This window comes from Lepidochelys olivacea, assembly GCF_965140295.1.
Source record: "Lepidochelys olivacea isolate rLepOli2 genome assembly, chromosome: 2".
NCBI classification, from domain to species: Eukaryota; Metazoa; Chordata; order Testudines; family Cheloniidae; genus Lepidochelys; species Lepidochelys olivacea.
In genome coordinates this window covers 225,515,255-225,539,243 of record NC_140412.1, presented here as the reverse complement: position 1 = coordinate 225,539,243, position 23,989 = coordinate 225,515,255, and the positions used below count along the sequence as shown (strand labels likewise).

Sequence of the window (23,989 nt, the reverse complement as noted above, 5' to 3'; positions counted from 1 at the left end):
CTGAGCACCCATTATTTTTTTCCATGGGTGCTCCCAGAGTGGAGCACCCACGAAGTCAGTGCGGACAGTGCTCCTTGCAGGGGTGCTGAGACCCATTTAGCCAAACTGCATGGAGACCAAGCACTTCAAGCCAGGCGGTCACCCCGAGTTCTAGCACCTGGCTCCCCGTCAGCCGCTGCGCCTGCTTTACCCTGCAAACGCCCTTTCCAAGTCCCGTCAGCCCACGCCGCTCCGAGTGCTGCCCTCCTGCCCCGCCCCGCCCCGCCCCGCCCCCGCCAGCAGACCGCGCCCAACGCTCCCTCGCCGCCCCGTCACGGACCACGGGCCACGAGCCCCCAACCCCGGGCCCGAGCCCCCAGCCAGGCGGAGGAGAGGCTACGCCTGGGCCCCGCTAGCCCAGGCGGCGCGCGGCCTGACGGGCCAGGAAGGGGGGGGCGGCGCGCAGCTGGGGACACACCCGCCTCCGGCGGCGGCGGCTCAAACGCGGCATCCAGTTGCCATGACAACGGGAAAAGACGCTCGCCGGAGAGGGGAAAGACGGTCCGGTGCAGCCGAGTCTAGCGCATGCGCACAGCGGCGCTGCTGACCTTCAGCCTGCAGGCCCGGGGGTGGCGGCCGGGGTCGGGGAGCCAAGCAGGGGCGAGCACAAGAGCGTGTGGGGGGCGGCGGGTCCCTCCGAGGTTTCCCTCTGCCGTGAGCCGCTGTATGGGAGGGGAGGGACTGGACTGTCCCGCCACAAAACAAAATCCAGCCACTTGTAATTGATAGTTTGCAGACTCGGGGAACCCAGAAGGAGCAGGCTGGCTCTCGGTTACATTGCGGCCCCGGCCGCGGGGCGGGTGAGCGCGGACACCTTTGGGGAGGCCCCTGGAGCGCCAGCCCCAGGTGAGGTGAAGCAGGGAGCAAGGGCAGAGCCGCTTTTCGCAAAGAAAATCCTTGTGGGCTGTCTGCGCACGAACAGGGGTTGCAAAGCCAGTGGAGTAGGACGTGGAAGAGAAGTTGCTGAGTAGAGAGCTTATTTCTTTACGTGTAAGCAGTGTCAGGATGAGCTCCACGATGTAAGCAGTGTCAGGATGAGCTCCACCCTGACATCTGGTGGTGAGGTGTGGCAAGTTGTGGAAAAGAACTTCAGGGGCAGATCTCATTTGCATAGGCACACCCACCACGCCTAGAATGAGACCATAGCTGCCCAAATGGTCACTTTGGCCGCTGTGGGATCCCCAGTGTCTCTGTTATTGGGGCAGGAAGAATAAATTGTTATTACCCTGATTATGGGAACTGTGCTTGGAACTGTACGTGGCCTTTTGTTACGATGGAGGGATTCACCATCATCTAAGTAGCACTCGCTAGGCAAGGGTCATGGGTTCCAAAACTGTGTGAATGGAGAGAGGCTGGGGACAAGTATTAATACTTGGTGGCATGGGCCCCTTGGTGAGGGCCTTACATGCTGATTGTACTTCCTCCTCTCTCCACTGTGGAATATCAGAGCTAATTTTGATTTCATTAGAAGTCTAGTTATAGGCTGCTGAGCTCACTTTGGGCTGACAGTGCACCAGCACTGGGGCTCCCCTATTATAAGCTGAATTCACCTAAGCGCTGAAATCACTGAGTGTTGTGTTAAGTAGTGGGGGAGCCTGAAGATATATTGTGGAGCAGTTTGCGGGGCGGCTGGTGAAGCAGTTCGACGCGGAGCAGTGTGTGGATGGCAGGAGCTGCTTGTGGGCCGTGGAGCTGAGTGAAGGAGTTCGTGGGGCGGCTGGCGGAGCGGAGCGCAGCTGAGCGAAGGAGTTCGTGGGGCGGCTGGCGGAGCGGAGCGCCGCTATGGAGCTATGGGGCGGTCAGCTTCAGATCACGTAAGGTGCCTCTTACCCCCGTCCCATTTCCACCCAGGTTGGGAGGTAAAGCTCCGCCGATAAACTTTCGAACTCTGGGGCTGCCCTGACCAGGGACAGAGACTTTTGGGGCATTGGACTTTTGGGGTTGCTGGACTCAAGAACCAAAGGGAAAAGGGCATGCCCCAATTTGCCTGGGGTGGGGTTGTTTTTGCTCATGGGTTGTGTTATGAATCCGGTTGGTGGTGTTTCCCCAACATAATGCCACATTGTTTCTCTCTGTTATTAAAAGACTTTTGCTACACTCAGACTATGTGCTTGCGAGAGGGGAAGTATTGCCTCTTGGAGGCGCCCAGCGGGGGTGGTATATATTTGTCCCAGGTCACTGGGTGGGGGCTCGAGCCGGTTTGCATTGTGTTATTGGAATGGAACCCCTAGATATTGAACCCGGCCCTTGTTGCTGCCAACTCTGACGGGCAGAAGGGTTACATACGTAAAATAGCGAAGAGACGAGGCATGCATTTAAAGGTGTTCGGGTATTTCCTTTTTCAGTTCAGTCGGCATCCTCTTTCTCACCAGAGCTTCCTCCGACAGCTGGCTGGAAAAAACGTGACATTCACACACCTTTTGTCCAGATTTTCTGTGAAACTTGCAAAATTCTTTTTTTCCACCCAGCTTCCTCTTGTGTTACTGCTCACAGCAGTAAGGTTTCAGAGTAACAGCCGTGTTAGTCTGTATTCGCAAAAAGAAAAGGAGGACTTGTGGCACCTTAGAGACTAATCAATTTATTTGAGCATAAGCTTTCCTGAGCTACAGCTCACTTCATTGGATGCATACTGTGGAAAGTGTAGAAGATCTTATTATATACACACAAAGCATGAAAAAATACCTCCTCAGACCCCACTCTTTTCCCCTTGTTTTTTCCTACCCCCTCTCCCTCCTCAGACGTTCTTGTTAAACCCTGGATTTGTACTGGAAATGGCCCACCTTGATTATCATACACATTGTAAGGAGAGTGGTCACTTTGGATAAGCTATTACCAGCAGGAGAGTGTTTTTGTGGGGGGGGGGCGGGGCGGGGCGGGGGTTGAGAAAACCTGGATTTGTGCTGGAAATGGCCCAACTTGATTATCATACACATTGTAAGTAGAGTGATCTGTAAGTAGGCCCAACTTGATTATCATACACATTGTAAGTAGAGTGTCAGGCTTGACAAAGCCCTGGCTGGGATGATTTAACTGGGAATTGGTCCTGCTTTGAGCAGGGGGTTGGACTAGATGACCTTCTGGGGTCCCTTCCAACCCTGATATTCTATGATCACTTTAGATAAGCTATTACCAGCAGGAGAGTGGGGTGGGAGGAGGTATTTTTTCATGCTTTGTGTGTATATAATATCTTCTAAACTTTCCACAGTATGCATCCGATGAAGTGAGCTGTAGCTCACGAAAGCTTATGCTCAAATAAATTGGTTAGTCTCTAAGGTGCCACAAGTACTCCTTTTCTCACAGCAGTAAGGACTGCTAAGAAGGAAATTGAAATTCTTGTGGATTTGGAAGTTAGATAGGCTGGTCACACAGCAAGTGTGAAAAATCTGGACGGAGGTGGGGGGTAATAAGAGCCTAGAAAGAAAAAGCCCCAAGTATCAGGACTGTCCTTATGAAATGGGAACATCTGGTCACCCTATAGTTAGAACATTCAAAATATTTCACAATAGGGCTGCAAGTTCCCAAGCCATCATAGGGCCTAATCACATCAGCCACACTATCAGAGGCTCATTCACTTGCACATCTACCAATGTGATATATGCCATCATGTGCCAGCAATGCCCCTGTGCCATGTACATTGGCCAAACTGGACAGTCTCTACGTAAAAGAATAAATGGACACAAATCAGACATCAAGAATTATAACATTCAAAAACCAGTCAGAGAACACTTCAATCTCTTTGGTCACTCGATTACAGACCTAAAAGTGGCAATTCTTCAACAAAAAAACTTCAAAAACAGACTCCAATGAGAGACTGCTGAATTGGAATTAATTTGCAAACTGGATACAATTAACTTAGGCTTGAATAAAGACTGGGGGTGGATGGGTCATTACACAAAGTAAAACTATTTCCCCATGTTTATTCCTTTTCCCCCTCCCCCGTTCCTCAGATGTTCTTGTCAACTGCTGAAATGGCCCACCTTGATTATCACTACAAGAGGTCCCCCCGCACCCCTGCGCGCTCTCCTGCTGGTAATAGCTCACCTTACCTGATCACTCTCGTTACAGTGTGTATGGTAACACCCATTGTTTCATGTTCTCTGTGTATATAAATCTCCCCACTGTATTTTCCACTGAATTCATCCGATACAGTGAGCTGTAGCTCACAAAAGCTTATGCTCAAATAAATTTGTTAGTCTCTAAGGTGCCACAAGTCCTCCTTTTCTTTTTGTGTAAGGCATGTTTTCCAGACTTCAGATCACTCTTGTAACACTTAAGAATCTTTTAAGTTTGTCTACATCCTTTTTGAAATGTGGATACAAGAACTGGTCACAGCATTCCTATTGTAGTCTTACTCGTGCTGTATGCAGAGGCAATACTACCACCTTATTTCTACTAGTCATTTTCTGGTTACATATCCAAGGATCGCATTAGTCTTCCTGGCCACAGCTGTAAAGATAAGGCCTCTTCCTGTAGCCACATTTTAAGGTCTGAGGCCTTTGTCCGCAGCCATGAGCCGGGAAGCAGAAAGTCACATCCTCACATTCCATCTAAATTACATTTAAACAATGTACTATTGGGCTGTTAAGAAGGCGATCCTGTCCTAATAGTACCCATCACCACTAGATAAAGAAACAGATCTTAAAATGGTTAAAGAAAACTTTGTTTGATGGCATTCTGTGTAGCAAGAAATCATTTATCAACAAGTTGTGGTTGTGAAGTCCCTACTTCTTTATTGTTTTGCCTTTATAGTCTCTAATTCTCTATTGTTTACCTGTATGGTTTCTGTCTGTTGCATAACTAATTTTGCTAGAAGAAAAGGCGTACTTGTGGCACCTTAGAGACTAACCAATTTATTTGAGCATAAGCTTTCGTGAGCTACAGCTCACTTCATCGGATGCATACTGTGGAAAGTGTAGAAGATCTTTTTATACACACAAAGCATGAAAAAATACCTCCCTCCACCCCACTCTCCTGCTGGTAATAGCTTATCTAAAGTGATCACTCTCCTTACAATGTGTACGATAATCAAGATTTCCAGCACAAATCCAGGTTTTCTCCTTTTCTTTTTGCGAATACAGACTAACACGGCTGTTACTCTGAAACCTAATTTTGCTAGGTGTAAATCAATTAAGGTGTGGGGTATGATTGATTAAAAATGGTTTTATAAAATGTTAGGATTGGTTAGAAAATTGTTTTGTAAAATGATTGATTAAGGTACAGCAAGCAGGGCTCAAGTTTCACTATATAAACTGGGGCCTAAAAGCAGGTTCTTTGGAACCAACTCCGGACAGAGTCCCAAGATCAGAGCTACCAGACCTCAATCCTCTGCTAATGACACCATGCAGAAGCTGGAGTTCCCCAGCTGACCTGATCCTGACTGGCCCTCAAGAAAAGTTTATCTGCCTTATTGGAAGGGGTAAGTATTGCATGCTTAGAGTGTGCATTCTGTTTTGGTGATTGTTAATAGATAGAGGTTAAGTAGGATATTACTGTGTAAGGTTTTTTAACTGGTAAAAGACTCCGCAAACCCACAGAATGTAAGGTTATGCCTGAGCCCACAGAAAGGTAAGGGTGGGTGCCTAAATTAAGAGGGTTACACCTTGAGCCCACAAAAGGGTAAAGCTGGGTGCCCTAGAGCATAAGGTTATGTCCCGAGCCCTAGGAACAGGGAAAGGATGGATACCTAAATTAAGAGGGTTACACCTTGAGCCCTAGGAACTGGGTAAAGGTGGGTGCTCCTAGAGTGTGTGAGTAACACAGAATTTTGTGCGGGTAACACAGCATTGTAGTTAGAGTTCATGTTCAGTTGGTTATCCATCATGACCCCTAAAGTCCTTTGCAGAGTCACTGATTTCCAGGATACAGTTCCCCTTCCTGTAAGTGTAATCATCATTTTTTGTTCCGAGATGCATGATCTTGCATTTGACTGTATTAAAATATGTGGTGTTTGAATAAACCCAGTTTAGTATGTGATTAATTACTCTCACTAACTGACCTCTTATTATTTACCTCTCCACCAATCTGATTCATCTGCAAACTTCACCAATAATTATATATTTCTTCCAGATCATTGATAAAGATATTGGCCATCATTATTATTTATTACATGTATTACCATAGTGCCTAGGAGATCTACTTATGGACCAAGACTCCACTGTGTTGTATAAACACAGAACAGAAAGATTGTAAGGCAAAAACCATCTAAGTATAAAACAAGACACAACAGATAAGGTACAGATAGAAGGGGAGTACTAGTAAACAATGAGACAATACTGACCAGCATGATAAGCAGTGGTGTCTGCACACTAGCAGTCTGATCAGAGGCAAGCATCAATAGCTTGACAGTGAACAAGAGATGATAGAGTGGGGATTAGCTGTAAAGGACCTTAAAAGTGAATACAAACTGCAATGCAGACAGGAAGCCAGTGGAACAATTCAAACCGATGGGCTAGAAAAGTGATCTTTGCAGCAGCATTCTGATTGCACATGAGAGAAGCAAGATTACACATTTGTCAAGGCCAGAGAGAAGATGCTGCAGTAACTGACATGCAAGATGATGAGAGTTTGGACAAGAGTTTTAGCTGCATGCGTGGATGGAGTGGGGTCCCGCTGAGGGATCAGTTCTGGGTCCGGTTCTGTTCAATATCTTCATCAATGATTTAGATAAGGCATAGAGTACACTTATAAAATTCGTAGATGATACCAAGCTGGGAGGGGTTGCAAGTGCTTTGAAGGATAGGATTAAAATTTAAAATGATCTGGACAATCTGGAGAAATGGTCTGAAATAAATACGATGAAATGCAGTAAGGACAAATGCAAAATACTCCACTCAGGAAGGAACCATCAGTTGCACACATACAAAATGGAAAATGACTGCCTAACAAGAAGTACTGCGGAAAGGGATCTGGGGGTCATAGTGGATCACAAGCTAAATATGAGTCAAAAGTGTAACACTGTTGCAAAAAAAGCAAACATCGTTCTGTGATGTTGTAGTGGAGTGGCTGCCCCACTCCTATACTAGAGGGGGCTAAAGCAGGCCAGAGAGGCTGTGCAGGTGGGTGGCCAATCAGAGGCTGAGTAAGAGAGAGCCAATCAGCCCTATAGAAAGGCTGCCCAGGAAGGGAGCAGGGAGTCTCTCCCACGCCTTCAGAGGGTGAAGATTTGTCCCCTGTGCAAGGGGACTAGCACCAGGGACAGCGCAGTGCGGGGCAGGCGAGGGGAGCAGAAGGAACTCCAGCCCGGTATCTGCCAGGCTGCAGGCCCTGAGGGAAGGGCTGGGCCGGTGCAAAGGGGACACGAAGGGGAAGTGACCCAGGGAGAGAGGCAGACAAGGGGAGAGAAGGAGGGCAGAAAGGCTGCCGCCAAAGGGTCCTTGGGTCGGGACCCAGAGTAGAGGGTGGGCCTGGGTCCCCCCCTTGCATATACACCCAGCCATTGAATGTGGCGATAGTGGACTGCACTGGACCCCTGGCAAAAGGGGTCAGACTTTGGGGTGTGGTTGGCCGCTGTGGCTGGGTGAAGTGAAAGACTGCTGATAACCCCCCCCCCCGTAAGGGGGTGAACGAGGACTAGAGGGCACTGCCGGAGGGCAGTGTCTTCAAGAGGACGCCACAAGAAGGGAGCAACCTGGGTCCAGGCGCCAAGAGCGGGCGAGAGACGGATGGGACACCACCAGTGGAGGGCGCTCCACACTGGACTGAGCTAATTCCCTGATGAGTCAGCAGGAGGCCCTGCGGTGGTGAGTCCCAATCCCGTCACAGATGTATTATCAGGAGTGTTGTAAGCAAGACATGAGAAGTAATTCTTCCACTCTACCCCATGCTGATTAGGTCTCAGTTGGAGTATTGTGTCCAGTTCTGGGTGCCATATTTCAGGAAAGAAGTGGACAAATTGGAAAAAATCTAGAGGAGAGCAACAAAAATGATTAAAGATCTAGAAAACATGACCTATGAGGGAAGATTGAAAAAACTGGGTTTGTTTAGTCTGGAGAAGAGAAGACAGAGTGGACATGATAACAATTCTCAAGTACATAAAAGGTTGTTACAAGGAGGAAGGAGAGAAAACATTCCCTTTAGCCTCCAAGGATAGGACAAGAAGCAATGGGCTTAAATTGCAGCAAGGGTGCTTAAGCTTGGACATTAGGAAAAAACTTCCTGTCAGTGGAGTTAAGCACTGGAATAAATTGCCCAGGGAGGTTGTGGAATCTCCATCATTGGAGATTTTTAAGAGCAGGTTAGACAAACACTTGTCAGGAATGGTCTAGATAATACTTAGTCCTGCCATGAGTGCAGGAGACTGGACTAAATGACTTCTCACTGTCCCCTCCAGTCCTACGATTCTATTATAGGAAATAGCATATAACTGCTAATCTGTTTGTATAGTTACACTGTATTACAGATGACCAGAGGAAGGCTCCCAAACAATTTATGAAATAGACAAATAGTGGCAGAATCTAGTTCTCTGGAAATAGCACATGTTGTGTTAAGTTACTCAATATTTATTTAGAAAGAAAAATGCATCTTTCATATTGGCCAAGTTTACTTTTAAATATCCCAGCCATTTTTGCAAACAAGCAATTTATTAGACATAATATATAGCAGTAAGGTTTATTAATTTTATTGTTAAATATGCAACTAGACACTTATTTGTATATACAGTTTGTAACATTATACACTTCTAGTTTTCTAACAAGTGCTTGTTATAAAAAAGGATATTCTGATATTAAAGCCAAGTGATAGCTGTGCATTAATTTAGCATCTGCTGTACTATTCACTTCTGATAAAAGGCAATACAATCAATCTAGGAAGATTTACAAGTAAGTGCATGCCAATGAAGCTCACGTTGCTTAGGTATGGCTTTAAAGAAAATTCTATAGTACAGACTTTTTCCTGCATGCATTTTTAAAAATTGCCCACAGAGTACTTTATAGTTCGTTAAAATGTACTGATTTTGGGTTTCAGAGACGTTTGAATGCAAAGATGAAAGTACTGCAAAGTGCTACAGTGCCTGGCATTGAATTGTTTAACTTTCATTTTAGAGGCAAGTGCAAATATTTAACTTTACCACAAAATATTACGCGTGGTTTTAGCCACACAATTCCCATTAAAGTCAGTGGGAGATGAAGTTAAAACCCTATAGCGCCCCCTTGAAAGTTCAGAGGTTAGTATAACAGGGTAGTAGTTTGTGGTATAAAGATATATTTCAGACTCCATTTGATGATTTAAAATGTTCATACCATACTGTTCATAAAAATAAACCTAATTAATATATAATAGGAAGATTAAAATATGTTGCAGTTTTACTTTAATTACTGTCATGTTAAGCAAATGTACATTTGCTTGTGTAGGGCAGATTCTGACAACCTCAAAGGCTATCAGAAACTGTCCCTAAGTCTCTTTAAAATTATAGTTTCCAGACTTCTTAAATATTATGAAAAGAAAACAATTATTCCATCATATTCTATTAACAAGATCATATTAGGGCCTCCACCTGCTCCCACTGACACTAATTAGAGCAGAATCGAATCCTGTATGGAGTAAACAGCTCTATGGATGCCCAGTTTCTATCTCTACACTGTAAATCCCCAATCCTGCAAATCCTCCACTCTATGGAGTCCCAACAAAGTCATGTAAGACATGAGCACGAAAATTCAATTAATGGAAACAACTCAAGTCCTTACTACACAAAGTATTATTCAGTCAAACCTGTTGCAATCCAGTAACTAAACTTAATATAAATTTGTTGGAATCCAGTAATTTTTACGTAAGCAGTAATTATGTAAGTAATTATTATGTAAGCAGGATATTGCATTGCAAAGTAATAACCCACTAGTTTCAAAACATTAAATATGCTAAACATTTAACCTGCTCCTGAAAAGATTTAAAAATGTATTTCCTGATAGCTGTCCTGAGGCAATATTCTAAAATAATACTGGCACATAAGGAAAAAAAAATTAAACTTGAAATTAAATCAAGTCTTAACTATAAAATGTATTGAACATCAAACTAAAAACACACAGAGAAACTGACAGGATCACTCACGGGATCCTACAGTCTTCTAATAGAGGTGGAGAAGAATTTTACTCAATATATCTGGGAATACCTTTGGCATTCTTAAGAGAGCAGGTTGCCTATTAAAGGTTGTTACTTGTACAGGTTTCATTGCATTCTACAGCATCACAAGTAGATTAATAACAGGTATATTAGGGATTGGTTTAAGGCACTTTGAACCCTCCAAAATCTGTTAGGAACAAGAGCATACTTTATTTTATATTTTAATCTCAATATCTTTCTTCTTGTGGTTTAGCTCAAAAATTAGAATAGCTTATATTGAAGAAAATCTCTTTATAAAAATAGATGTTATATACTTTTTAAAAAAATAACCCATGCAGCTTCTGTACAAAGTCTATACAAATTTCACAACATATTTCATTCTGAGAAACTTTCATGCACATGAAAGGCTTCTATTTTAATTAAAACAAAGTTACTTCTGTTTAATCACAAAATACTGTTGCATAATCACTGTCCATCGCTGTCATTCATTTCGTTCAGTAGACATTAACTGGCTGTTTAATTTCATCAGCAGTTTTACGACAAGACCTGCCTAGGGGAAAAAATGAAAAAGTTATATCCGGGGTTTCCAGTTATCATATAAAACACACACAGCCTACTTAATTAGATGGTAAACAAATTTATTCACCTCTGTTGCTAACACTTTAGATGATTAAAATTGAATTTTAGGAACTGAGTTCTCTTGCCACTATTTATGCTGTTAGTTTGTCTTTTATTTCTCTCAGTGAAAAGAAAATCATCTTTACTTTAGCTCTTTTCACTTTCAGTCTTTTTTCCTTTCAGGTTCTCAATGGGGGTAGTGTTTTAATTGCAAACAAAGTACAGAGAAATGTTTTAAAAACAGCAATTTATACTACAATTTAAAATTAACACAGAAACATTTGTATTGCTATTATGTTTTGCAAAGAGTTATTTTTTCTGGATCAGGTGTGACTTATAGTTATAGTGACTTCTAATATTATCCGTATAAGTTTTCTCACGATTAGTGGTACCAGCTTGAATACCACAGTAAATTGGTGTGACTGCAACAACAAATTATTTTATAGAATAGATATATAATTTTAGGCAATGAGGGAGAAAAAGAACTAATCATTCCTAGCTCTCAACCTTTCTTTTGTATCTCAAGAGGCACCTATTTTCAAGTACTGCATCAACCTTTTTCTCCTCCCCAAAATATTAGATATGCAAAGGGATGAAGCATGTAAGACACCAAAATTTGTAATTTCCTCACAAAATTCTATAACATAGCTGTATGGGTTCAAGCAAGTATTCCCAACCTGACTCCAGCCAAAGCATTACTCAATAACAGCACTATAGCACAGAGTTAATTTATTCCATCAATTGCTACACAGTAACTTTGTAACACTGCTTTCAAAGCTCTTTATTTCACCTATCCCCAAACTCTGCTACTTTTACTAATGCAATTACCAGCTCTCATGATTTTTTGTGGGTCTCATGGTACTTAATATTTTTATTAAAACCGCAACTCTTGGATTCATGTGATTAGGTGAGATACTAAGTTTAAAACTTTCATTTTTAAAAAATTTTCTAACCCTCATCGTTGCAGAGAAACTTTAGATAACATGAACCCTAAAGGCTCAAATATCAGAAAGTAAACCACCCAAATTTCTCATTATAAAATAATCTCATGATTTTTAATTCAAACATGATTTTGGGGGCCTGACACATGATGGATGAATACTTATAGAATCATAGAAATGTAGGGCTGGAGAGACCTCAAGAAATCACAAGTCCAGCCTTCTGTGCTGAGGTAGGACCTAGTAAACCTAGACCCTCCCTGGCAAGTGGGATTATGTTTTTCAGTGTGCATTACTTTGCATTTATCATCCCTGAATTTCATCTGGCATGTTATTGCCCAGTCACCAAATTTTGTGAGATCCCTTTGTAACACTTTGCAGTCTTTTGATTTAACTAAGCTAGGTCTAGTCTACCAATCCACACCTGACACAGTTATACTGACCTAATGCTCGGTGAAGATAGCACTACGTCAACAGAAAGGCTTCTCTAGTCAAAATAGGTACCGGTGGAGTATCTATGTCAATGGGAGAAGCTCTCCTATTGGCATAGATAGCATCTTCACTCAGCTCTACAGTGCTCTAAGTGTAAACCGGGGTTTCTCAAACTGAGGGTTGTGACCCCTCAGGAGGTTGCGAGTTTATTAGGTGGCGGTTACGAGTTGTCAGCCTTCACCCCCAAACCCTGCTTCGCCTCCAGCATTTATAATAGTGTTTTAATTTATAAGGGGGATAGTACTCGGAGGCTTGCTATGTGAAAGGGGTCACCAATACAAAAGTTTGAGAACCACTGGTGTAGACAGTCCCTTAGTATCGTATGCAAACTTTGCCACCTCACTGTTTACTCTTTTTTCCAGATCATTTATGAATATGTTGAATAGCACTGGTTCCAGTACAGCTCCTTGGTAACCCTGCTATTTACCTCTCTCCATTATGAAAACTGACCATTTATTCCTAACCTTTGTTTCCTATCTTTAATTTGCAAACTGGATACAATTAACTTAGGCTTGAATAGAGACTGGGAATGGATGGGTCATTACACAAAGTAAAACTATTTCCCCATGTTTATTCCCCCCACCACTGTTTCTCAGACGTTCCTGTTAACTGCTGGAAATGGCCCACCTTGATTATCACTACAAAAGGTTCCCCCCCCAGCCCCTCCTGCTGGTAATAGCTCATCTTAAGTGATCACTCTCCTTAGTGTATATGATAACACCCATTTTTTCATGTTCTGTGTGTATATAAATCTTCTCATTGTATTTTCCACTGAATGCATCCGATGAAGTGAGATCACGAAAGCTTATGCTCAAATAAATTGGTTAGTCTCTAAGGTGCCACTAGTACTCCTTATCTTTTAACCAATCATTGATCCATGAGCGGACCTTCTCTCTTATTCCATGTATGTTGCTGTGTAAAAAGGAAGATAACTAGCTATACTGATAGTCACCACTGTTACAAAATTGCAATAAATCTTGTACAAAGTATGTTATGTATGCTATCAATGGAAAAGTTATAGACTGATAAATATTATTAGCCTATTTAAATCCATGCATCATTTTTGTAGATGAAATTATGAATATTTGCTGTGTGTTTGTATCTCAAACTTTTTTTTTCCCTTGGGTGACACCCCACAACAGATTTGCATCTAGACTAGCCAGCCTGCTTAATGGCCCATTAAGGACAATGAGCTCGCCCAGTGAGCCCCTCCTGGAGATATTTCAGAGAGCACTGAGGCAAGGCATATAGGATATGTGATCTAAGACTCCATATTTTGCCAGTAACTTTCCATGCACTTGGGCTGAAAGTATAAAAGGAGACTGGGACATTGCTTCTTTGTCTTCTGTCCTGCTTCACATCTCTGGACAGGATTTCTAACAAAGCAGAGCTTTGCACAAAGGACTGAAAACCCCCAGTCTAATGGGTGAACTAGAAAGACATATTACAAGCTATCAGATTTACCATCACTGCTATGAACTTGATCTATAGACTTTGAAAGCACTTGTATATGATTCCTTTAAGCATTTAATAACTCTTTTTCTTTGTATTAATAAACCTTTATTTTTTAATTACTAAAGGATTGGCTACAAGCCTGGTATTTGGTAAGATCTAAAGTATATATATTGACCTGGGGGAGTGGCTGAACCTTTGGGATTAGACGAACCTTATGTATGATGAATCTGGTTTTCGGTGACCTCAAAGACCAGATGTCTGGGTGGTGATAGGGGCTGGATTACCAAAGGGGACAGTGTTTTGGCTTCTTGTTAATCCTAGTAGAGATACAGGATCTCACTTTTGTTACTTGCTTGGTGAACTCTTAACGTTCGAATAACCACCAGTTTTAGGGTGTGACTCCTCTGTTCTTATCAGTCTATCCTTAATTTGGCATTGTCAGCTGTAGTCTCAGGTGTATTGAACTACATTTTTTCAATGCTTACCTGTTTGGTATGCACTATGAAGCTCATTTTGTTTTCCAGACTATGGATTTGAAAACATGTATCTGCATCTCCCAACTGCCACATAAAGCAACCATACTTTAGACTGATGAGCAAACCCTGCAGTGAAAAGTAGAAAATGTTGAGAATATTTTCTGAACTATAATGTGAATCTTCTCCACTTTGTCTAAATAAGGTTCTGGTATACATATACAATACTGAGTTTTAAACGATCAACTGCCATAGTATTAGGATTTCCATTTCTAAGAATTTAAAGCTGAAATTCCATATTTTTGAAGTTTTTAAACTTCAGAGTGATTGTAAATGTATACAAGATTTTAATTCAATGCTCAGATGTGAAATAAATCACCAGCACTTAGTAACTCCCTATGCTCTTAACAGCTATGTAAACTGCCAGTATAAACTGCTAACCCTCACCTTGGTTTCCATATTGAGGAGATGCAGACCTTTTACATTTACTCCTACGTACACTCTGATGACTTTATGACTGCTTGAACTCGCCTTGGTGAATACCTGTCCTGTGAAAAAAGCAGCTCCGTAGGTAGGAATTTCCCAGCAATTCTGCAAGAACATTCGTTGCAGGTGATGCATCTCTTTACTTACACCTTCACTAGTGCTGAGACTCTAGAATTAAAAGAGCAAATAAGTCACAAAAAAACCTATTAACAATACACATTCTTCAAACAGGATAAAGTCAGAGCTGGTTTTCTTGAAGGGTTTTTTCTGACAATCATCCTGAAATGATGCCACACCTGGAATAACAGCCTAATAGCAGTGTGATGGGATGTATCAAGCATTTGATACTCCCTGTTGGAGGCCCTGCAGCCTTCGTGCACCACATCTGAAGAAGGTGTCCTTCTGGGGGAAAAGAGCAGTGAGTTCAGACCTAAGAGTGTCTAGAGAGGTCACCCAGGATCAGCGCCTGGTGGAACCAATGAGAATTGGTCCTCCAGCAGCGAGAAGGGCTAGGATCAGGTAGAATCCAATCAGGGCCCATCAGGGAAGGTAAAAAGGACTGGCTGTTTCCTCTAAGGTGCAGACTAGGTGAACCTGGGAAAAAAAGGAGGAATGATCTCCCTTGTCTTAATTCAAAAGCTCAGCCTGATCAGGGATCTAACTCCAACTACACCTTTTGACTGAGTGAGCAAAAGACTGGTTTGTTTTACTTTGTGTAATTTAAAGCCCAAATGGCCATCTTGAGTTAGCTATCAATTGCCTTTGGTAAAATTAAAGGGAGCTCACTTCATGAGATGTGCCCTTGTTCAGATGAGCCCATGACAAACTCTCAATTTGTCAGAAATTCAGAACTGTTTTTTTTTTTTCCAAAGGGCACTGAAAACATTTCTATTAGGTTTCATAAATTTACACTCTTCTGACTTGTACTTTATGCCTAAACTGAATTGACAGTGCCCCTTTAAGCACAGTTAGTTGGCTGGCATCAAAGTAAAAAAAAACAGATTATGACTTCAGTGACACAATTTACTGACAAACAAGTCAACTTTTAATTTTATAATCAGAAAAAATGTTCAAATAGCTCAGTACTAAGATATGTTGTTTCAAGGTACAGTGTATTTTACCTGAATATTAAAAAAAAATGGACTACTGAATCAGTAAAAAAAATGATTCACTATCTATTTTTAGCCTTCCTACATTTCTGGCTTTGTATATTACTATAATGCAGAACAATACCAGAAAACTAAAGAAAAATAACTAAAGATTTTAAGACAGGATTTTCAGGACCTGGGGATAGTGTTAATATTCTTACCTTGTATTCATGAAGTATCCTATTGGTCCAGTGAGGAGCCTTACTTTTTAGTTTGGTGACGGGTACTATAGATTTAAGATTTTCTTCACTAAAAAGCAAAAAGCAAAAATATTACCAAGTTTTCCACCACTGAGCAAAGTACAGGATACAAGGCAGTGTCTTTCAGAATGGCAATACTAATATCTTTAAGTATCAAATATTGGGATAGACTGTCAGCCCCAATTCAAGCTGCTCTATTGTCATCTCAGCAGCTGAAGAGCTTTCCTAAAGGGGCAGCCAAGGTTTCCCACTGACCAAGAGGAAACCTTAGCTTGCATACAGCCAGTGTAGTTGACACTACACTACCTGTTTCTACCTACCCTGCACTGTGGATGGTGAAGGGGTGAGGGATTCTAGGAATGGGATGGAACACATTATGCTCTGCCTGATTCTCGCCCAGTATAGTGGTTCCCATTAGTAAATTCTAAACTATGATGGGGGCCATGTCAGCTTACAGTCAGCTTTTTCCCTCTCCATTTTTCTCAGCTGCATCAAGTGTAAACTCAGCACAGCTGAGAATTTGTCCCATTAACTTCCAACTGTTACAAATGACTTGAAACCAAGGGTATAGGTGCAAAAATCCATCAGTGCACATTAGTCACTTGGTTTACAAAAGAAAGCTCAATTTCTTTTTATGCACAATCACTACAGGCAATATCATCAGTTTAGATGTAATGTTCTTCCATCCTGAAAAGTTTTTTCACTACCTGCAAATATTATTGTCTGAAAACAATTAAATGAAAACTTGGACAATACAGGATACCCAAACTTCAAAAACTGTTATCAAATCACCAATATGGAGGAAGGGAACATTATTAAAGTTACAGATTTGAAAGGAGAGATCTTTTGCTAAATACATGCACTTGTTCTAAATAACATTATAAACAAAAATCATGATGTCTGTCTCACAAGAATAAAAAGCAGACACAAAGTAAAGTGAAAATGAGTTTTCTCAAGATTCAGAAAAAATGTTCCGTTTCCCTTACACCTAAGAACATACGAATGGCCATACTAGATCAGACCAATGGTCCATCTCGCAGAGCATCCTGTCTTCCAACAGCGGCAAGGGCCGGACGCTTCAGAGGAAATGAACAAAACAGGGCAATTTTTGAGCGATCAGTCCCCTGGCATGCAATCCCAATTTCTGGCAGTAAGAGGTTTAGGGACACCAAGAGCATGAAGTAGTGTTCCTGACCATCTTGGCTAATTGCCATTGATGGACATATCCTCCATGAACTCATCTAATTCATTTTTTGAACCCAGTTATACTTTTGGACTTCATAACATCTCCTGGCAATAAGTTCCACAGGTTGATTATGTGTTGTGTAAAGAAATACTTCCTTAGTTTATTTTAAACCTGCTGCCTATTAATTTCACTGGGTGACCACTGCTTCTTGTGTTATGTAAAGGGGTAAATAACACTTCCTTATTCACTTTCTCCACACCATTCATGATTTTATAGACCTCTATTATATCCCCCCTTTGTCAGCTCTTTTCTAAGATGAACAGTCCCCGGTCTTTTTAGTCTCTTCGCATATGGAAGCTGTTCCACACCATGATCATTTTTGTTGCCCCTCTCTGTACATTTTTCAGTTCTAATATATCTTTTTCCAATGCAACCAGAACTGCAGGCAATGTTCAAGATATAGGCATTCCACGGGTTTATATAATGGCATTATGATATCTTCTGTTTTATTATCTATCCCTTAATAATGGTTCCTAAGATTCTGTTAGCTTTTTTGACTGCAGCTGCACATTGAACAGATATTTTCAGAGAAGGATCCACAATGCCTTCAAGATGTCTTGCTTGAGTGGTAACAGCTAATTTAGACCCTATCATTTTGTATGTATAAATTGGGATTATGTTTTCCCATGTGCACTACTTTGCATTTATTTAATTACTGCCATTTTGTTGCCCAGTCACCCAGTTTTGTGAGATCCTGTTGTAACTCTTTATAGTTAGCCTCATAATCAGTTTTAATAACTATCTTGAGTAAATTTATATCGTTTGGAAACTTTCCCACCTCACTGCTTACCCGTTTTTCCAGATCATTTATGAAAATGTTGAACAGCACTAGTCCCAATACATATTGTTGGGGGACCCTGCTATTTACCTCTCTCCACTGTGAAAACTGACCTTTTATTCTTACTCTTTGGATCTTATATTTTAACCAGTTACTGATCCATGAGCTGACCTTCCCTCTTATCTGATAACAGCCTACTTTGCTTAAAAGTCATTGGTGAGGGTCCTTGTCAAAGGCTTTCTGAAAGTCCAAGTACACTATATCCATTGGTCCACGTTTGTTGACCCTCTCAAAGAATTCTAATAGAGTGGCAAGGCATGATTTCCCTTTACAAAAGCTGGATAGACTCTTACCCAACATATTATGTTCATCTAAGTGTCTGATAATTCTATTCTTTACTATCATTTCAACCAATTTATCTGGTACTTAAGTTAGGCTTACTGACCTGTAATTGCCAGGATTGCCTCTGGAGCCTTTTTTTTTTTTTTTTTTAAATCGGTTACATTAGTTATTCACCATTCAGCTGGTACAGAGGCTTATTTAAGCAACAGGTTACATACCAGTTAGTAATTCTACAATTTCATATTTGAATTCCTTCAGAACTCTTGGGTGAATACCATCTGGTCCTGGTGACTTACGACTGTTTAATTGATCAATTTCTTCCAAAACCTCCTCTATTGACACCTCAATCTGGGACAGTTCCTCATATCTGTCACCTAAAAAGAATGTCTAAGATGTGGGACTTTCCCTCACATCCTCTACAATGAAGACCGATGCAAAGAATTCATTTAACTTCTCCGTAACAGCCGTATAAATTCCTTGAGTGCTCCTGTAGCACTTTGATCATCCAGTGGCCCCCTCCGATTGTTTGGCAGGCTTCCCGCTTCTGATGTACTTTTTAAAAAATTGCTGTTTTTTGGTGTCTTTTGATAGTTGCTCTTCAAATTCTTTTTTGGCCTGCCTCATTATACTTTACACTTGACTTGCCACAGTTTATGTTCCTTGCTATCTTAATCAGTAGGATCTGCCTCCCAATTTTTAAAAGATATCTAAAGTCTGTATTCAAACTTCTTTGCATAATCTGTATATACACCTCTACCCCGATATAATGCGGTCCTTGGGAGCCAAAAAAAAGAATCTTACTGCGTTACAGGTGAAACCGCATTATATCGAACTTGCTTTGGCCTCAAGCATTTCCGTTATTAATAGTCATTTCCCGCCCCCTGAGTGACCCCTCAGAATCCCTGACCCATCCAACCTCTCCCCCCTCAGCTCCCTGTCCCTGACCGCCCCCCCGAAACCCTCTGCCCCTTATCCAACCCTCTGGCCCGGCACCCTTAATATGCTGCTCAGAGCAGCGTGGCGAAGCCAGACAGGCTGATGCGCTGATCTGCTGGAGCGCGCAGCCCCACCCCCCAGAGTGCTGCTTTACCACGTTATATCCGAATTCGTGTGATATTGGGTTGCGTTATATCGGGGTAGAGGTGTATAGCATACAGCAATGGGTTTCTTTTTCTGCACATTCTAAATAATTTTGTTCAAAAAGGTGCTATTCTTAGGTCCTAATCCTGTAAACTCTTATTCCTGTGTGGAATCCTTACACATGCAAATAGTCCTATTCACTTCAGTAGCACTATTCGCATGAATAAGGATTTGCAGGATCAGGCCCTCACCCCCTTGGTATACATCGGAAGTTGCCATAGTCAACATGAATGGGAAATCAGTTTCTTGTATAATGGGTTATACAATAGCTGCCTCATCACCACTAAAACCACAGCTCAATGTTACAAGAATGTGATACTGTTTAGCAGCAATTAATAAAATTGACTAAAATTTTTGTTCTTTTAAATGATAACATACCCACTGAAAAACAAAGTCCTCTCGCCCTTAAGTTTTGCAAACTAGTCACACAGGATACACTTTCAATCCCAGACACAGAGGATTTGATGCACAGCTCACATTATTGATATGTGAATTAAGTGGCTGGACTAACGTGCACAGTTCTGAAGCTGTACCCCACATACTGAAGCTCAATGAGTGTGTTTAATTTCTAGTTAATACAACACACCTGCAGTTTACTTGGAAATAGTTGGAACAGTTTATATTAAACATTTCATATTAAAAATAAAACATTTTCAGTTTAAATACTCACTTTAGGAAACCTTGTTTGTGTTTCTTACTCTCATAATTTCCGTAGACTATTTGTAGAAGCAGACTTGCCAGTGTGATCAGTTTGGCATCAGGTGAAGTATAGAAGCCTTTCAGCAAATTATATCTGGCTTCGTCAAACAGGATAAGAATAGCCAGTGGATCCTCAATCTGTTTAAAAACATAAATTTTAAATATTTTTGTTTTATAAACTAAGTATAACTTTTCTCTGATTCTATAGGAAACAAAGATATGATCTTGTTTAACTGAAATGTGTATTTTATTTGGTCTAGAAGAAGAATAAATGCTATGATTCAAAAATATTGATATGCAAGTATTTCCATTTTCTGAATTACACATTCATACTGATCTAATATACATAAATTACAACTGAATATCACACTATACCAAATCAAAATCACATCAAACCCATACAAGCCAAAAAACATTTTACACTGTTGTCAAAAAAAATCTATTTTCTCACTCTATACGACCAGTTTCTACCACCCTTTCTCTTGCCAATTAGCACCACCTTTCTCTGAGAGTAATCTCACAGATATCAACGAACTATTTGTAAGAAGAAGATTACTCAGAATGAGTAAGGGTGCCAGAATCTGGTCACTAGAAAGTGGGCAGGACTGGAGGAAAATCTGATTGGCTTAACTAAGGTTCCAATCCATAAACAATATTGGCTGTTTTGTGATTAAGTTTAATTGCTTAGGAGTATACTCGGACAAGTCTTTATTTTATTGAAGGAATAGCATTTATGAGAAACTGCTGTTTATAGGAGCTCGCTTAGTACTATTTTATTATTATTATTTACAACACATTTGTTTGGAATGTAAGTAATTTTCTGCAATTTCAAAAATAAAAGGAGAATAAACCTTAGAATTGTAAAAAGTCAGAGGCCTATTCTACCATTGTCCTGTCCCACAACTATTAACAGGAATTACAGGCTTGATCTAACTCCTATAAAAACAACAGGACTCTTTCCTTAATCTTCAGTGCGAGTTGGATTAGGCCCTACATGCACACAGGCAGAGGAACAAATCACTTTAATTGACAGTTACTCTTATACCTATTAATGTTTTCTAACAGGTTTAAATTTGATCTAAAGTCATGGGTTCTGAATCCGTAGTTTGCAACATCCTTCCCTTTCTTATTTGTCAGATGGGAAGAGGGTCCCAAAATTTATTTAAATTCTAAAACATACTAACAGATTGACATTCTAATTAACATACTGCCAGCTGATAAAGGTTTCTGTTTCTGCACCTGTATTTGATATTAGCACTTTAATGCAGACCTTTTTTTCAACCTCCAAAGGAAGTCTCACGTCCCTCCTCAGGAAAAGCTGTGGAGTTTCCCTTTGAGGATCCAAGTTTGTCAGTTCAGTGAGTATTTCAGGCCAGTCACGAACATGCTGCAAAGGTTTGTGATATGGCTTCAGCTGGAGGCCTGGAAAATAACAACTTTTCATTTAAAATAACAAACAGGGGACTCAAGCACATAGATGCTCAAATTAACACTATACGAAAACGTTAGAACTGAGAATTCACTTCTCAAACAAAAAACTGTTTTCTTTTTACCATATGTAAAAGGTCACAAACATGGTGACAAATTTATCACAGCAGAGGCCACATCAATAATATAAAATGCATGCTAGAATTATGTTCAGCTTCTCAAAAGTGAACTGAAATTATTTTTAAAAAGTAAGTCACGTTAAAAATTTAAGTTTGTAATGAAACACATGGGTGAACCTTAAAACTACAAGTAAAAGGCTGCGGTAAGGACTGCAGGATTAGGCCAAAACACCACATCAAATAAAACATTTTAAATAATTTCCTCTTATTGCTTCTGAATCGGTTCCTTCTGCAAGTGCCTGTGGAATCACAAATGCCCAATTTGGGGTAAGGAACTACATTAACTACTAGGCTTTAATGATTGTATCAGCTAGTGATTGTTACAGTTATTTTAGGAGAAATAAGAGCCCAGTACTCAAGTCTTGACAGGAAAATATATCTTTGGTTTGTTTTAGAAACATATTTGCCATTTTATAAACTGTAATAGTTTCAGGATAGAGGCTGTGCCCTTTCTATGGTCTGTAAAGCATCATGATCCCAACATGTTGTAACCATGCAGTTTTTCCTGCTTCCCTACTCTTATGGAGGCTGAGCTACAGATCTAGATCCTTGTGCCAACCAGCACACAGCAGTAGCTACATTCAGGCAACCCATTTTCCTATCCTCCTTTCCATCATGATCTCCCTACTGCTTGCCTATCTTCTAGCTCCCCACTACTCAACTCTCCCGGACTTCTCTGGCTTCTGCACAGCTACTGCCCACTTAAAATCTTCTCCCAATTCTGCTACTGATTTGTCCTTCCCACATTTAAAACCCTCTACAATTAAAAACATCATACCCTATCATAGTTTTCTTGTTAGATTTTCATTATCTAACGTAAGATGACCATTAGTTGCTTAAATAGGCAAGCAGAAACTGAAGCTGATTTCTCAAAGTATTTTCACAGAGCATCCTGGTTTAAATCTGTTCTATAGAATTCATTGCATGGAGTCTTTTTTTTTTTTTGAAAGTTCAAACTCTTAGTCTAATTTGGAAAATTATGAATGTTTCATAGAATTACTTGTTGGTAACAAAAAATTAACAAATCAGTAATATTTCCCTGTACAGAAAATAAAACATCTCAGTATTTTGGGCAAAATAAGATGGAACACACACTCAGAAGGTAAGGACTGGGTGTTTAAATTTTTTGAAACTAGCTGTTCCACTTGGTATAAACAAACAAACAGTCACTGGGCCAGAGAGAGAGAGAGCACGCGAAATGACTCTATGATCAGCACACTCATCTGGGAAATGCAAGTTCATGTTCCTTCTCCAATGACTAATTATTTATGCACAGTGGAACAGCTTCAACAGGAAAGACTGAGAGAGACCCACATTAGAATATCCTACAGCCCAGTGGCTAGGGGACTCTCCTATAATGTAGGAGAGCCAAGTTCAATTCCCTTCTCCACTTTAGGCAGAGGTGGGGGGATCTGAACTCAGGTGTCTCACATCCCAGGTGAGTGCACTAATCATTGGGCTAAAGCTCATCACAGAGGCACTACCATCTCCTTTTTTCTCCCCTTTTTTATGAATCTAGCACTTTTATTATGCCCAGAAACACAATGTTTTGGGTTGAACTAAACATCTTGCTCAATCCAAAAGTGACTCTTTCAGTTTGCTGAAATTTTTTGAATTTTCAAATTTTGTTTCACCCAAACTGATATTTTCCCCACATTTTTTCAGAAATGCGAGAGAACCAAAAAAATCAATTTTTATTTGGTCTAAAAGGGACACAAGCATCACGAAATCATCATTCAGCCAGGCTCCTTTCATCTCAAAGACTGTAGCTCTGCATTTGTATGTCTGCTGGTGGGCCCATATGGTTCTCTACTGGTTGTGCATAACGGGAAGTTAAGTAACAGTGGTGAAACTAGGAGAAAATGGTCAGACAGAAAAACTGAAGAAAAGCATTATTTAAAACAATTTCAACTATAAACACACGCTCATTGTATTTTAAATTCCAGATATATAAAAGAAAGCAGCACTGGAGTGTTGAATTCTTAATGCGCAGCTTTTTTCCTTACATTACCACCAGCAGGGCGTCTAACCCAATTTGAAGCTGTTGAAATCATAATGACAGTTTCTCACATTTAACTGGCGTTACAAATGAGCCCCATAGCAACCTTGTCACAGGAATGCTGTTTACAGCCTTTTCTGACAAGTAGGCGTAACCATGACTGATTACAGCTTATGCACGTTTCTACCTATTTTTTTGAAATCCGGTTGGAAAGAGGTGGCATGAATGTTGCTGAAGAAAAAGAATTACAAAGATATATACCATACGTATGACTTT

At 40.9% G+C, this 23,989-nt stretch overlaps 2 protein-coding genes across 4 annotated transcripts in view; one reads left to right on the top strand and one right to left on the bottom strand.

Moving 5' to 3' along the window:
- The first annotated feature begins 311 nt into the window (after positions 1–311).
- LOC311517011 (uncharacterized protein) overlaps positions 312–23,989 on the top strand; it is a 46,928-nt gene continuing 23,250 nt past the window's right edge. Inside the window, exons 1-2 of one of the 2 annotated variants that reach the window (XM_084621482.1) lie at positions 312–1,858; positions 5,306–5,455. The gene's annotated coding sequence lies outside the window, so the exon portion shown is untranslated. Of the gene's footprint in view, positions 1,859–5,305; positions 5,456–12,502; positions 13,646–23,989 lie in introns of those variants that run through there. The other variant, XR_014710558.1, reaches the window with a different exon arrangement.
- The window catches only part of KRIT1 (KRIT1 ankyrin repeat containing), a 41,674-nt gene continuing 26,376 nt past the window's right edge, over positions 8,692–23,989 (bottom strand). The window contains exons 13-18 of one of the 2 annotated variants that reach the window (XM_084621480.1): positions 21,378–21,529; positions 20,079–20,245; positions 15,864–15,951; positions 14,516–14,722; positions 14,081–14,197; positions 8,692–10,642 (exon numbers count right to left, since the gene is read on the bottom strand). In XM_084621480.1, coding sequence (XP_084477606.1) covers positions 10,574–10,642; positions 14,081–14,197; positions 14,516–14,722; positions 15,864–15,951; positions 20,079–20,245; positions 21,378–21,529 — 800 coding nt within the window. In that variant the 3' untranslated portion in view covers positions 8,692–10,573. The remainder of the gene's footprint in view (positions 10,643–14,080; positions 14,198–14,515; positions 14,723–15,863; positions 15,952–20,078; positions 20,246–21,377; positions 21,530–23,989) is intronic. The other variant, XM_084621481.1, reaches the window with a different exon arrangement.